The sequence below is a fragment of the Microtus pennsylvanicus genome, chromosome 1, assembly GCF_037038515.1.
Source record: "Microtus pennsylvanicus isolate mMicPen1 chromosome 1, mMicPen1.hap1, whole genome shotgun sequence".
NCBI lineage: Eukaryota > Metazoa > Chordata > Mammalia > Rodentia > Cricetidae > Microtus > Microtus pennsylvanicus.
Genome location: NC_134579.1, coordinates 101,105,496 through 101,120,567, shown reverse-complemented (window position 1 = coordinate 101,120,567; position 15,072 = coordinate 101,105,496). Strand labels below are relative to the sequence as shown.

The 15,072-nt window shown below is 52.8% G+C and overlaps 1 protein-coding gene across 2 annotated transcripts in view; it reads right to left on the bottom strand.

The window, feature by feature from the left end:
* Positions 1-1,045: 1,045 nt before the first annotated feature.
* Positions 1,046-15,072, bottom strand: part of Cux1 (cut like homeobox 1) — a 324,514-nt gene continuing 310,487 nt past the window's right edge. For both annotated transcript variants that reach the window (XM_075976471.1, XM_075976479.1), the window contains exons 15-23: positions 10,291-10,418; positions 10,069-10,135; positions 9,450-9,562; positions 7,469-7,585; positions 5,171-5,254; positions 4,288-4,344; positions 3,521-3,601; positions 2,315-2,379; positions 1,046-1,886 (exon numbers count right to left, since the gene is read on the bottom strand). In XM_075976471.1, the coding sequence (XP_075832586.1) occupies positions 1,817-1,886; positions 2,315-2,379; positions 3,521-3,601; positions 4,288-4,344; positions 5,171-5,254; positions 7,469-7,585; positions 9,450-9,562; positions 10,069-10,135; positions 10,291-10,418 (782 nt within the window). In that variant the 3' untranslated portion in view covers positions 1,046-1,816. The remainder of the gene's footprint in view (positions 1,887-2,314; positions 2,380-3,520; positions 3,602-4,287; positions 4,345-5,170; positions 5,255-7,468; positions 7,586-9,449; positions 9,563-10,068; positions 10,136-10,290; positions 10,419-15,072) is intronic.

Here is a 15,072-nt window from a genome sequence, read left to right as displayed (position 1 = left end):
GGAACTGAAGGGGGGGGGCGCAGTGGCAGTGATTGGCTAAGAGCAGCTGTCACGGAGATTGGAATGAGGGTTAGGGGTGACAGGTGCATCCTAGCTCCCTGAGGGTAGAGGTTTGGGGGCTTTGATGATCAGATAGGACAGGCGATGAGAGGGTGCTGTTGAGGGACCCTGAAGGAGGGGTCTCCCTGGATGCAGAGGCCACAGGCAGCTCAAGGATAAATCTGACAGAGGTAGCCTTGACTGAAAGCTGGCCCTCAGAGCCCTGGAGAGGGATGGCTCTGGTGCACCAGGCAAGCAGGGGTCCAGGAGGAAGAGGCATGCTTCATACATGGTTCTGGGGCACACAGGAACAGAAGCAGGAACTCCCCAGGAGTTGACATGGAAGTGTCATGAGACATTTTAAGACATGTCAGGCCATCAGCCATGGCTGGTGAGTACCCTGTGATATGTGGTTTTATGAGACGCTACTGTTGCTGTTGTAGCTCAGGCTGGCAATGAAGTAATGATTCTCTTACTCCAGCATCCTGACTGCTGAGGACACACACACACACACACACACACACACACACACACACACACACACACAGAGAGAGAGAGAGAGAGAGAGAGAGAGAGAGAGCACTGTTATTTATTTTTTGGGATGGGGATTGAACTCAGGGCCTTGGGCATGCTAGGTAACACTCTACCACTGAGCCACACCCCAACCCCCTCACTGGGGATTCTAGGCAGGTGCTCTACCACTGGGCCACACCTGAGCCTCTCACGAGGGGGCGTTCTAGGCAAACTGTAACACTGAGTTAGATCCAACAATTTGTTTGGGAATAAAAGATTTCTGGTTTGGATGGGACTGTATTCAACAGACTCAGACACTCTGGTCTGGGTTCCAACAAAGCTCTGTACACATTCACAGCATTCTTGGGGATAGGAAGGTGAGAGAGTTCCTATCTACCTGCCAGGTAAGCGCCAGGGGATGGGGCTGCAGGTACCCACTAGCCTCTCAGACACACAGTATCTAGCTGAAGAGTCACAGAACACAAGGCCCCACTGTGGCTGCAAGGAGTCTTTATTTCAAACATGCAAAGCTGAAGAAAGCATCAGATCCAGCTGAGGAAGATGGGTGGCCCTGAGAGGTGGCCTGGCTATCCTAGCCCAGAAGTAGTTTTGCTGGGGCCTTGCAGACTGTGGTCTGAAGTGCCTGGGGCACAGGAGCCTTGTTGGAGAGACTTCCTCTTATAGAAACCAGAAAACTTTGCTAAAGAAGCAAGCAGAACTCAAATCATGGATTGGGTGCTGGAAGGGGTAGTGGAAACCATCCCGCCTTCTGTATAGCTCCCTGTCTTAGAGAAGGCAGAGAGGTTCAATCAAACTTCTGCCCCCCTGGGGAATAGGGCAGACAAAAAGCCCGCAGGCCAAGAAGAGCCTTCCACCTATTCTGTGGTATGGGTGGGGTCCTAAGAGAGCCTATAGGAATGCCAGAATGGGCGGTGACAAGCTTTATCACAGCCAGGAAGCTCTGCCACCAGGGCTAGAGGTTCTGATGTGGGCGGAGCCAGGTCAGTGACTAGACTGAGGGTGGAGCCTCGGGGCCCCAGCCTAGCTGTGTGCCAGGGGTTGTCTGGACCTTGGGGCTCCTATGGGGCTGTGACATCCTTTGAAAGGGGCTCCAAGGGCTCTGGGGCATCTGGCAGCTGTTGGCTGAGGACAGAGACAGTTTCCGTGGGGGATTTTTTTGGGGTGGGGAGTCTATGTCATTAGATACAGCTGATCAAACGGGGGGTGGGGGAGGCAGCCAACATTTCTCCGATGAGCCTGGGTGTCACTGCCATAAATCACCAGCTGCTGCCCCGTTGTCACTCTCATGGAATTTGTGCAGATGATCGGCAAACCTGAGGGAACAGGAATGAAGCTGAGACTAAGTATAGAAGAAGATGGATGAGCACAGGACTAGGGACACCAGGAGGGGAGCTGTGTTAGAGGCCTGGGGACAGCAGGAGGGGAGCTGTGTTAGAGGCCTTGGGACAGCAGGAGGACAGCTGTGTTAGAGCCCTGGGGACAGCAGGAGGGGACAGCAGGAGGGGAGCTGTGTTAGAGCCCTGGGGACAGCAGGAGGGGACAGCAGGAGGGGACAGCAGAAGGGGAGCTGTGTTAGAGGCCTGGGGACACCAGGAGGGGACACTAGGAGGGGAGCTGTGTTAGAGGCCTGGGGACACCAGGAGGGGAGCTGTGTTAGAGGCAAAAACACGGAGCTTGGAGCTAGTGCTGGGGGTCATGAAGGCTTGGCTCTAGGTTTGGGAGGACCAGGGGACATCCTTACTTCTTGGCGCAGGTGGCAGCACAGTCTCTCTCCACGCTTTCACTCCATGCCAGCTTGTACAGCACCTGGTCAGGTAGAGATATCATGACAACTGCCATTGCCATCTACAGCTGTTAGGCCTGGTCTGCGGGGCAGAAGGGTCTCGTGGCCCAGTCCTAGCATGGGTGGTCTTGGAGATACTCCAGAGCCAGCCTACTTAATAGATGCTTAGAAAGCAGCAGACACAGTTATTCAAGTTAGCCTTCTACCACTGTGGGCAGATTCCACAAGAGCACTGGACTAGGAAACCAGGCTAGCCCCAGGGCTATCTTTCACCATGCTTAGTAGGGCAGTGGCTCCTGATGCTGCAGCCTTTAATGCATACAGTCCATACCTATTTCCCTCTACCTGGTAGATAGAGGCATCACTCAGCCCCATGTCCTTGGACTGCCCTCAGCCCACTCTCTACCTGGGCAGATAGTCCCGCAAGGGCCTTCTCTGGGCAGCCCACTGTCTATTCCCTGAGGGTCTAGTTAGGCCTGCTCTTTTCCTGCCTTAACCTCCCTCCCACCAATGCAGGAAATGGAACCTGGGCCTCACATATGCTAAGCAGGTATCCTATCCCTGAAACATGCCCCCAGCCTCTGGGGGTGGGGCGAGATTCTAGACAGGTGCTCTATCACTGAGCCACACCTCAGCCCCTCACTGGGGGATTCTAGGCAGGTGCTCTACCACTGATCCACACCCCAGCCCCTCACTGGGGGATTCTAGGCAGGTGCCCTACTGCTAAACTATATCTCCAGTCCTCTTTTTACTTTCTGAGAGAAGGCCTCATTAAGTTGTCCTTGAACATGCTATGTAGCACAGGCAGGGCTTGAACTTGTGATCCTTCTGCTTCAACCTCCCAAGTAGCTGGGATGACAGGCCTTCATCTGCATGCCTATTTCTTCACCCAGTCTTTCCTCAAAGCACTTCCAGGACAGGGTCCCTGGCCTCCTCTTCAAAGTGGCTCAGCTCTCCCCGGGGGGGGGGGGGCAGAGGGGGCTGGTGTTGTTGTTTTCCTTATCTCTAAAGGAGTTTGAGTCCTTGGAGTTGGTGGAGGAGACTGTACTAAGCCAGAGCTGAGGGTGTGGCACTGAGGAGGCTCTGGAAGTCCTCCATACAGTAACAGTGCCCTGCTGCCCAGAATAGCCTGGAGACATCCCTGGCTGATGTGTGCACGCTCACCAGAAAGACCAGGCAGTGCAGGAACAAGGTGTAGAAGAAGCCAATGGTGCGAGCCATTTTGTTGGAGAGAATCAGGCGTCCCTGCAGGCAAACAAGGGGATAGGTGGGCATGGTGTTGCTCTGTGCTCTTTCCTTCAGGGCTCTGCAGACGGGAGAAGGGGTGGGCTGGCAGCAGGAACCCACTTGCCCCCTGTGACAAATGGGGTACTTAGGCTACAGAGGTAATTTTTTTTGTGTGTGTTCGTGTGCACACGCCCGTGGAAGCCAGAAGCACACTTGGCCTTGACTACAGAGGTCTGCCTGCTTCTGCCTCCCAAGTATTGTCCAAGTATTGTCAGTATGCCTGGATCAACTTTTTTTTTTTTTTTAAAGACAGGGTATCTCCGAGAACGTGGAATCAGATTTGGCTAGACTGGCCAGCTAGCAAGCTGCACATTTCCACCACCGCCACCCTAGTGCTGGGGTTCAGATGCTTGCCATGGCACCAGACTATTTTACATGGGTACCGTGACTCAAACTCAGTTCCCATTCGCTCAACAAATCCTTTATCTGCAGAGTCACTGATACAGAGTTTCTGGTGAATGTGCCTCCTGCAAACCCGTCCCTGAAACTACAGGCACCGATGTCACCTGATGAGCTGTCCCAGAGGTCGTGTTCTCGAGGTGGATCACCCAGAAGAGGGTCTGTGTGACTTGAGGCTCCTTCAGAAGGGGCTAAAGGCCAAGGACGTAGGCACACCATGGGTGAATACGGGGATATGGACTCACCATGCCAAGGGTGGCCTTGTCCCAGGGGCTCAGGCCCAGGTACTTCCTCTGCCGCTCCTGAAGACAGAGACATGAAGAGAGGGTCCCACAAAAAGGGATCCCTACCTGTGCAAAGCTGCCTGACCATCGATGTCACTTTACCACACTAAAGAGCTACAGGGAACTCCCTGGGTGCCTAATCTGGTGTCACACTCAATATGACAGCCTGGGCTCCCTAACAACCTATGGCCCCGGCCTAGTATCTCTTTCTAACTATAGGGAAGTCCTTCATGGGCAGGGCTTCTGCAGCCTAGGAGGGAGGGAGCTTGGGGTGGCTCCTGTCACCAGTCACCTGCCACAGGCAGTTGTAACCCCTTTGCTGATCTGGTTGACCCTGCAGGTGTATTCTGGGTTACCCTGTTCACCAGCGGTTCTCACCTTGTGGGTCACAACTCCTTTGGGGTCAAACAACCCTTTCACAGAGGTTGCCTAAGACCATCCCACTATTAGATATTTACATTATGATTTGTAACAGGAGCAAAATTACAGCTATGAAGTAGCAACGAAAATAATTGTATGGTTGGGGTCATCACGGCATGAGGAACTGTGTTAAAGGGTTGCAGCATCAAGAAGGTTGAGAACCACGGCTGCTCACTGACATACACCTTCCATGGAGACTACACCCGGGCTATACAGAGGTGGCTCAGGCGTTCCGGGGGAAGGGGTGGTATGCCCGAGTAGACAGGGCACATGGAGCAGAGGATGCTGTTTTGTGGATGGGACCCAGGGCCTCACCCACAGCAGACAAGGGCTCTGAGCCACGCCCACAGACCCTCACTGGAGGACTCTAGAAGGCACTCTACCCCTGAGCCACATCCCCAGTCCCAGGTCCCTATTCACGAACCCGCTTGCTGAAGGAGGAGAAAGGGTCCAGGCGTTCTTCATACTGGGAGGAGTAGCGCAGCTCGGTGTCATCGCTGCCACTGCCCTGCACAGGGGAGCAGAGAGACCCAGTCAGTCACCTGGCCTGGGGATCTGGGCTCCAGGACAGGGAGGGTTAGAGCTGGGGGAGGGTCCAGGGTGACACTGCTAATGTGGCGGTGGCTTGCATGTTATGGAATGACTGGGGGTCTTGCGTTCTCTCCCCTTATTTCCCAACCCCAAGAATGGGGCATAAAACCTCTGGGGAGCTACATCTTAGAAAAGATAGAAGACAGAGAGCTGTTCCCAGTGCATGGGGGTGGCTGTGTGTGTGTGTGTGTGTGTGTGTGTGTGTTTGTGTGTGTGTGTGTATGTTCTGGGAACCTTGAACTTCTGGCCTCAAGTGGTCCTCCTGTCTCAGCCTTCCAACAGGTGAGTGCCACTGAGCAAGAGAAGGTTACTGAGAGCCAAAGGGGCAGACAGTACCCTGCAGAAGAGGCACATTGGTTTACAGAGCCTGGGTGCCCTCTAGTGGCCCAGAAAGGGTTCTTGCTTCAATTGAGTGGGAATAGTGAGTGCTGTTGGGCCAAGAGGCTTAGGACCATAAAAGTCTTTAAGTTTCCTCCCTCCTTCCCCCCCCCCCCCGTGTGTGTGTGTGTGTGTGTGCACATAGAAGCCCTGAGGTCAGGAGTTATATTACACGTATCCATTGGGGCAGGATCTCTCATTTGACCTACAGGCTTGTCTATATCGCTAGTCTAGCTAGAGCTTGCCTCTCTGCCTTCTGAATTCTGGAATTACAGGCAGGCTGCCATACCTACATGGTCCTACAGGCTCTCACTTACAGGGGAGTGTGGGATCTGAACTCTAGTCCACAGGCTTGCATGGCAAACACTTTGCCCACTGAACCATCTCCCTAGCCCTTATTACCCACTCTGTCCTTCCCTGAGCTACTGAGAGGGTTTCTGTGCACATGGTGGACCCTGCCTGACAGGCCTGGGGGCTGACAGAAGCCACCACAACAAACAGGTTTCTAGTCTTTCCTGTTCATTTGTTTTCGGGGTATACATTATAGGTATCTTTTTATTTTTTGTTTTTCTAAAATTTATTTTTTATGTACATGAGTGGTTTGCCTATATGTGTACCACATGTGTGCAGTGCCCACAGAGGTCAGAAAATGGTGTCTTCCCAACCATTCTTCTTTTTAGACAGAGTCTCATTAGGTAGTCTAGTCTGGCCTCAAATTGGTGAGCCTCCTGCGCCAGCCTTCCACCATCTCCAGGCACTACCATGCTTAGTCAATAAAGAAACAAAATAACAACAACAACAAAAACAAATTGTGATCCAGGTGCAGTGGCGCACACCTTTGATCTCAGCACTCAGGAGGCAGAGGCAGGCAGATCTCTGTGAGTTCGAGGCCAGCCTGGTCTACAAAGTGAGTTCTAGGACAGTCAAAGATACACAGAGAAACCCTGTCTTGAAAAAAAAATTGCAAGGGGGCTGGAGAGATGTCTCAGAGCTTAAGAGAAGCAGCTACTCTTCCAGAGAACCTGAGTTCAGTTCCCAGCACCTGCACAGAGGCTCACAACCTTCACAACTCCAGTTCCGGGATCCAGTGCTCTCTTCTGCCCACGTGTAGTGTACAGACATACATGAACGCAAGACACCAGAAACATAAAAGAGTCTTAAGATTTTTGTTTTTTGTTTAGAACACATTAATTCAAACTAGGCATGGTGACACATGCATCCTATCCCAGCACTGGAGAGGTGGAGGCAGGAGGATTGCAGGTTTAAAGCTAGTCTCAGTTACACAGTAACTCTGAGGCTAGCCTGAGGTACACACAACCCTGTCTCAAAAACAATGTCCCCATCACATCCCTAGTGCCCAGGGCCTGTCTTACATGTTTAGCATACAAGTGTTAAATCCCCTGTCTAGGGTGAGCTGGCAGACCATCCATGTACCACAGAGGGATAGCTGGAGCTAGTGAGGCCTTGGTTGGGGACCTTGGACTTGTGCCCTGACTTGTGTGGTAGCTTGCTACCTTCTGGCTGGTTCTGAATGAACCTCTATAGCATTTCTCTGGAGTGGCTTGCTCCATGCAGGGTGGATATCTGACAGGTGTGTGTGCGTGTGCACACACGCGCACATGCATATGTGTGTGCACACAAATATAATTTCGAGTCCCCCGGTGCTGACTACCATCCAATCCTCCCCAATTTGACCTCAAGTGCTCCATCAGCCTCGCTCCCCACCTGGTCCCTCTGGGGCTAACGGGCTTACCCGGCCGGGGTAACTCTGCAAGAACTTGATCTTCTCAAAAAGCTTGATGTTGTCAGCGCGTAGACTGTCCAGCTCGCTCTGCAGGGCCTGGATGGTGTGCTGGGCCATGCGGCTCTCCTGTGAATGGAGTCAGGGCAAGGGTGGATGGAACTCAGGTCCTCGTGTTTGCGCACGGAGCACATTACCCACTGAGCATCTCCTAGCCGCCCATGGTCTTGAACTGCTGACTCTGTTCCCAGAGTCTCCTCTAGAAAGTCCCTTCACAGAAAGGCCAGTTTCTTCATATTTGAATTAGCTATTCGTTATGGTTTGGATTTTTTTTAAATAAAAATTTAAAAAGATTTACTTATTTGATGTGTCGGCAGGTATGTGTGGTGCCCACGGAGGCCAGAATGGGGTGTTACAGACAGTGGTGAGTTGCCATGCTGGTGCTGGGAAGCACATCTGGATCCTCCATAAGAGCAACAAGTGCTCTTAAGCGGAGACACCGCTCTAGCCTTACTATTCAGATCATGTGCACTCAAAGATCATGTGCAGGAGGCTTAGTCTCCGGTGCTGGGGCACTATTCAGAGGTGGAAGAACCTTAACTAGGTGGGGCCTTATGGGAGGTGTGTCCCCGGAAAGAATACTGAGACTCAAATCCTCCCAGTTTCTTCGCTAGCTGGCAGCTATGAAGTAAGCAGCTTGCCTTGGTCATATACTTCACCACGATGTGCTGCTTGGCTACAGGTCAAGGCAACAGTGACAAACCATCATAGATTGAAAGGTTTGAAACCACAAACCCCCAAACCTTCCATCTGTTGCACCCTGCCTTCTTTCTTTTGCTTGTAGTCCTGGGGATGGAACCTAGTATCTATGTATGCCAGGTAAGTGTACTGCCCTTGGCCCATGCCCCAGCCCCTCACTGGGGGATTCTAGGCAGGGGCTCTACCACTGAGCCACACCCAGCCCCTCACTGGGGGATTCTAGGCAGGGGCTCTACCACTGAGCCACACCCCAGCCCCTCACTGGGGGATTCTAGGCAGGGGCTCTACCACTGAGCTACACTCCAGCCCCTCACTGGGGGATTCTAGGCAGGGGCTCTACCACTGAGCCACACCCCAGCCCCTCACTGGGGGATTCTAGGCAGGTGCTCTACCACTGAGTCACACTCCAGCCCTCACTGGGGGATTCTAGGCAGGTGCTCTACCACTGAGTCACACTCCAGTCCTCACTGGGGGATTCTAGGCAGGTGCTCTACCACTTAGCTATACCCCTAGCTCTACCACTGACTTATCTTCAGTCCCTTTTCTTGACAGATGGTCTTGCTAAATTGCTCAGGCTGACTCTGAATTTAAGATATCATCCTGCCAGCCGGGCGGTTGTGGCGCACGCCTTTAATCCCAGCACTCGGGAGGCAGAGGCAGGCGGATCTCTGGGAGTTCAAGGCCAGCCTGGTCTACAGATCTAGTTCCAGGACAGGCTCCAAAACTACAGAGAAACCCTGTCTTGAAAAACCAAAAAAAAAAAAAAAAAAAATCATCCTGCCTCAGCATCTTTAGAAAATGGGGTTATAGACTTGTGCCACCAGTCCTGGCATACAGTTCATTTTGATGGGGGTCTGCCCTACGCTCTCCCATCCATCCTGCTTCGCATTCTCCAATGTGCTGCAGCTATTCCTCCATGGCCTGCTGTACCCAGGGGCCCTCCATGCTGTAGTCCCTCACTCCTGTCAAAGCCTATGAAGGTATTCCAGCCAGGCAGTCTGGTGTCCTATGTCTCTTTCCTCCAACCCTGGAAAACCCCGCATGTTCTTTCCTGAGTCCCTGAACAGTTCTCAAGGCCCCAAGTGGCACAGCCTCCTCGGGACGTCTCAAGGGCACAGAACACATCTAATCTTGCTTGTTGATGCATAGGTTGTTTCCCCTGAGCCTGTGCCTTCCCACATTTGTGCATGCAGATTTGAGGCCTCTGAGGGGACAGGAAGCAGGGTGGACTCACAGCCTCCAGCTCTTGGTTCCGGGTGCGGAAACGTTCCCTCTGGCTGGAGATGATGGAAAGTAGGGAGTCCACCTGCCCTTCTGGAAGGGTCCCACTGGTTGGCACCGAGGGTCCTAGGAGGCAGCAGGAAATGGCTTGTTATGTTAGGGCACTGATCACCATCTGCACTGTCAGAGGGTCAGGTTCCAACCTTCCCCTCCCTGTGTCTCTGGTACTTGAACAGGAAGCCTTGCAGCCATCAGGTGAGGTGTGCTGGGGTTTCTCCATCTATGAAACCGACACCAGATCTTTCTGGCCACGAAACACAATGGTGGAGACGGTGATGGTGGTTGGGGTGGGGGGGGAGGACCACTAAAGCATGAGAACGCTGAGGAAACTGGGGGGCCAGGAAGCCTAGGCTTCTGGCCTGGATGCTGCAGAGGGTGGCTGGGAGCTCTCCCCCTGAATCTATTCTCTGAGGTCACTGGTAAACCATGGAGGCAGACACTGCTGGGATGGGCCCCCTTCTTTCTTTGAGGGAGAACATATACTTTGGGGGTCTGAGTTCTCAACATGCACCAAGTGCTCTCCCTGGCCCCCAACTCCTTGGGCAAGTGCTAGTCAGCCAGTCTTTCCTCACCAGAGAACAGGGCTGTGGCCTCCTTGATGGGTTCTGGAATCTTCTCTAGGCCTTGCTCAGAAGCTCCCTGAAGGATAAAAAGGAAAAGACAAGACTTACTCGAACATTGTGGGATGAACGAATGAACAAATACATTTAATAAAAATTAAAATGAGGAGGCCTGTGCTTTGGGGTTCCAAGACCCTGGGCGGGGCTCAGTGAGCAGGGCAGGCAGAGGCTTACTTCGGCGTCAGGCCGCTGGATGGACTGGATGGTGCTGAGGTCCTGCTCCAGGCGGGCAATCAATTCCTTTTGTTCAACGACCTTGGTGGTGGCCTCAGTGAGGTGGATCTGCAGCTCCGCACAGCGCCCTGTGGTGAAAGGAAGGTGCGGCCATCAGAGAAGTCTGGGGCACAGGGATCCTCGGTACCTTCCACGGCCCCCAAACTGAAAGCACGAAAGCCTGAGAACTCTAGTTGCCTTCTCTACTCCTGCACTGGATAACTCAGAGGTTGGAGGGAATAGGGTGCAGTAGGGCAGGCAGGGAGCTGTCCCAACTCAGGAACTCACCACAAATGAGGCTTCAGAGGCAATGGTGGAGACAGAGGTAGTGGGGTGACCACTCAAGGTCTCCTGACCTGTAACCCTGTTCATTTCCTATCCAAGAGCTATGAGTTTTATCAAGAAGGCACCCACCCCAACTTTTTGGGTTCTAGAACCCAAGGCCTTGAACATTTAAACATGCTAGAATAGCTTGTTGCTGCTGAGCCATGCCTTCAGTGCCTCATGGGAGATTCTAGGAGGGTGCTCTACCACTGATCCACACCCCAGCCCCTCACTGGGGGATTCTGGGCAGGTGCTCTACCACTGAGTCACACCCCAGCCCCACACTGGGGGATTCTGGGCAGGTGCTGTACCACTGAGTCACACCCCAGTCCCTCACTGGGGGATTCTGGGTAGGTGCTCTGTCACTGAGGGTTCCCTGTACCTCAAGTTTTGGAAGAGAAATCACCCTTTCTGACTTTTATTTGAAAAATCTGTTATAGTAGGGAGAAGAGAGATGCCTCAGCTTTTAACAGCTCTTGCAGATGGCCTAGGTTTAGTTTCCAGCATCAACGTGATAGCATCTGTAACTCCAGTTCCAGGGGATCCAACACTCTCATCTGACCTCCACAGGCACAAGTCACACATGTGGTTCACACATTTGCACATTCAGAAAAAAATGTTTCTACACATTAAATAGATAAATAAGGAAGGAAGGAAGGTAGGTAGGCAGGTAGGAAAGAAGGAAGGAAAAAGCAAGCAAGCAAGCTGTGACAATAAATTCACTTAAAGTCCTGCCAATAGACACTAGGGGGCACTATGGCCTCAGAAGTCCAGAGGCTCCTGTGAGCCCTGACAGGAAAATGGTTCAAGTACTTGGCCAGCCTTAGTGACTCTCTGGCAAACACTCAAGCAGGAGTGTCTGAGTATGATAGTTGGGCTCTAGGCCACGGGCTGGGGAAAGTCCCCTGTCATCCCAACACACACCAAGCCTTTTCTGCACCTCAAAGTTCTGAGCAGCTGTGGAGAGATGCCGTATCCTTCACAGGACACCCTCGGCCTGTCCCCACGGCATTGTCTGCGGCTCAGCCTGTGGGTGGCTGCCATCCATTTGGACCACAACGGTAGGTGGTATTGATTGAAATAAGGTGGTAAGGCAGAGGGTGGACCCCAGGGCAAGACCAGGCCATGAGGGACAGCTGTGGAAGGCAAGGGTGAGTTTAGACCCTGGTGACCCCCATGGGGAGAGGGTACAGTGTCATCGTTTGCTGACCTGGTGTAGACTCCTTTGATCCAGGCTAGTGGAGGGACTGCAGAGCCTACTTTCTCACGGTACCATGCAGACTCAGGAAAGCGGATAGACAGGAGCATTGAGACAGAAGGGAAGAGAGCCACAGAAAGCTAACAGGGCTCTCGGCGACATTTACAGAGGAAAGCAGCAGTCGGGTGGAAGGAAGGGATAGGTTTAGTTTCTGAACATCCACAAACTGGACCTTGCCCAGGAATGGTCCTATATCAAAGTACCTGTGCCATGGGCTAGAGGGACAGGGCTGAGGAAAGCCCATGGAGAAGCAACTGCCACCCATCCACAATGAACCTGGGTCCTGAGAAGTGTGTAAATCTTCACAGGGACTCACCAGGGACTCAGAGAACCCTCCTGTGTCATTGCTTGGGGCTTGGATCAGAGGCCTTGGCCTGTTTGTCTTATCTGTCTTCAGTCTGTGGCCATTTCATTGTGGGAGCTGCCCATGGACACAGGAAAGATGTGCAGTGTCCAGCGGGTTCCTGGGAGCAGAAGGCAGGTCCTTTGCCTGCGTACACCAGTGACATTCTGGGCATATGTGAAGTGCCCTGAGAGCAGACCCTCAGGCCTCAGGGAGGCCCAGGCCAGCTCATCTGTGGACAGTGTGTTCAGCTGTCCGGAGACCTTTGCCACTATGGCTGTAAATGCTCTCAGATACGGCATCAGCACTGAGGGGATCTGGGCTGGGGTTCAGGCTCTGGGGAGGTCAACTCTGAAGACGGCTTTGGGGGCTGTCCAGTGGCCAGTGCGGATGTGCTGCTAAAAGTGGGCACAGAGGAGAAACTAGCAGAAGCTGGGCAGGGAGGCCGTGGGGTGAGGTCAAAGGGACAGGGTCTGGGACAGTCTGTGCTGGAACCTATCACTCCACACCAGGATGAGAAGCCTGGAGTCTGTGATGGTTAATAACAGCTGCCAACCTGACAGGATCTGGAAGCATCTAGCCCACCTCCGGGTGTGTCTGTGAGAGAGCTTTTAGACTGTTGACTGAAGAAAGACGGAAGACCCACCCTGAATGTGGGCAGAGCCATCTGGTGGGCTGGTGTCTCAGACTGGATAAAAAGGAGAAAGTGAGCTGAGCACCAGCACAGGCTTGGCTCTCTCTGCTTCCAGACTGTGGCTGCCATGTGACCAGCCGCCCCATGCTTCTGCTGCTGTGCTTTCTCTCCTACGAAGGACTGGTCTCTCAGAGTCTGCGCCCAAATGAACTCTTCCTCCCTGAAGTTCCTTTGGTCTGGCATTTTCGTGTAGCAATGAGAAAAGTAACTGATATTGCACCCCGCTCGAGGGACCTCAGCTACGGATCTAATGTAGAGAGAATGCTGCCAGTGGCTGCCTTGTTGGTTGGAGGTAGGGACATGCATACCAACGTGTTTCGGTCATCTCTCTAGATGGCATGTGGCAAAAAAGGGAAGGTCCTAAGGTGGAATGTTCCAGAACTGAGCCTGAATTCTAGGCCTGTTTTCTAGGGAGTCCATGGTGTTGGGCAAGCTATCTGATTTGGGGAGTCCAGGGAGATTTCAGGGTGGCAGTAGGAGGGAGAGGTGGGGGAGGGGGGTTGGGACCCTGTTTGAACCCAAGAGAGGAGGTCTGAGCCTAGACCTGGGACCATCAAATTGGGCAGCAGTTTGGTGTGGCTCTTGAAGTAGTAGGAAGATGTCAATGATTAGAGTACTTGGATCTGGGAACCTGAGACTGGACATGGAGGCTGGAGAGACGCCAGTCTAGGAATGACTGAAGGCAGGGATGGGGGAAAGGCAAAGGCTCTGAGAGATCACAGCTGAGGTGTAACCCTTGGGGGGAGTGTGTTCAGGGTGCAGTGATAGAGGGACGGCCCACAAATGAGGTGGGGGCATGGTGCCCTGAGCTGAAGAAGAAGGTCTGCTGGCATGTGCATGGTCCAGTTCACACAGGGGAAGCCCAGAGCAGCCAGAAAAGGGGATATGGGCAAGGTGGTGACTGGTGGTGGGGAGCATGCGTGCATGAGAAAGCATGTTGGGAAGCAAGGAGCATACAGGACTGAGTGTGATGGGGTTGGACGAGTGCCAGAGGGTCTAAGACTTCTTCATCCCCCTACAAAGGTCTGTGGAGCCTCATTTTCCTGCAAGAGACTGGAAGGGCTTCCTAAGAAGGTACATTTCACAGAGGTAAAGAAATAAGAATACTATCGAAGCCAGGGTCTAAGGAAGCTAGACTCTGTTAGTCACAAAGAGGTGAGCGTGGTATCTCACAACTTATAATCCTAGCATAGCGGGATTGTGAGTTTCAGGCCAACCTGAGATACACAGTGAGACTCGGTCTCAAATAATACAAGGGCTGGGGTTACAGCATAGCTAAAGCAGTAAGTGGTTGGTAGCATGGCTCAGGGTCTCCCTAGAACACCCCAGTGAGGGATGGGAGTGCTGGAGGACAGCTGTGCAGAACCCCTCGCAGAGGGGCTGGGGGATGCAACTCAAAGGTAGAGTACCTGCCTGGCACGCACGAGGCTCTGGGTCCCATCGCTAGTGCTACAGAAAGAATGGTGACAAGAATCAAGGCACAAGGAGCCCGCAGACAGACCGCGTGCAAGAGCTTGTCATAGGAGTCAGAGAGGCCTAGGGTGCTGCAGTCATTGGCTTTTCTGATGGCAGGGGACCCTGCTGTCTTAAATTAGCTTCTTGCAGGCCAGGTAGGGGTTGAGGGCTAGTTAATCAATGCACACCGTGTCACCTTTACCCTGAATCCACAAGGCCTCACAGACATTGAGAACTGCCCAGTGCACCCATGAGGGTATCCTTAACAAATTGCCCCTCTGGGTCCCACTGAAGAACTTGTCTGTTCTCCAATGCCTAACTCTCCAAGACCATCAGTTGGGTTCTGCTGTTCACTGCACCAAACTGGATTTGTCCAGGTCACTCACAATCTCTGTGTATTGCTAAGTCCGAAAGTTAGCATCAGTCATGAGCAACAGTTAGCCAACTCTGCCAGGCACACCTCAGTTGGCTGGACACTATTTCTCTCTGCTAAATTCCGAGTGTTATTTGGGCCCAGGATCCACACACTTTCTTATCAGTGCTGGCTACCTCAGACTTTATCTAGATGCCTGGCACTCTCTGCTGTGCATCTCACTTGTCTGTTCATTCATCTCTCGGAGACAGGGTCTCACTGACCTCGAACTCATAGCAGACTTCTTGCTTCAGCTT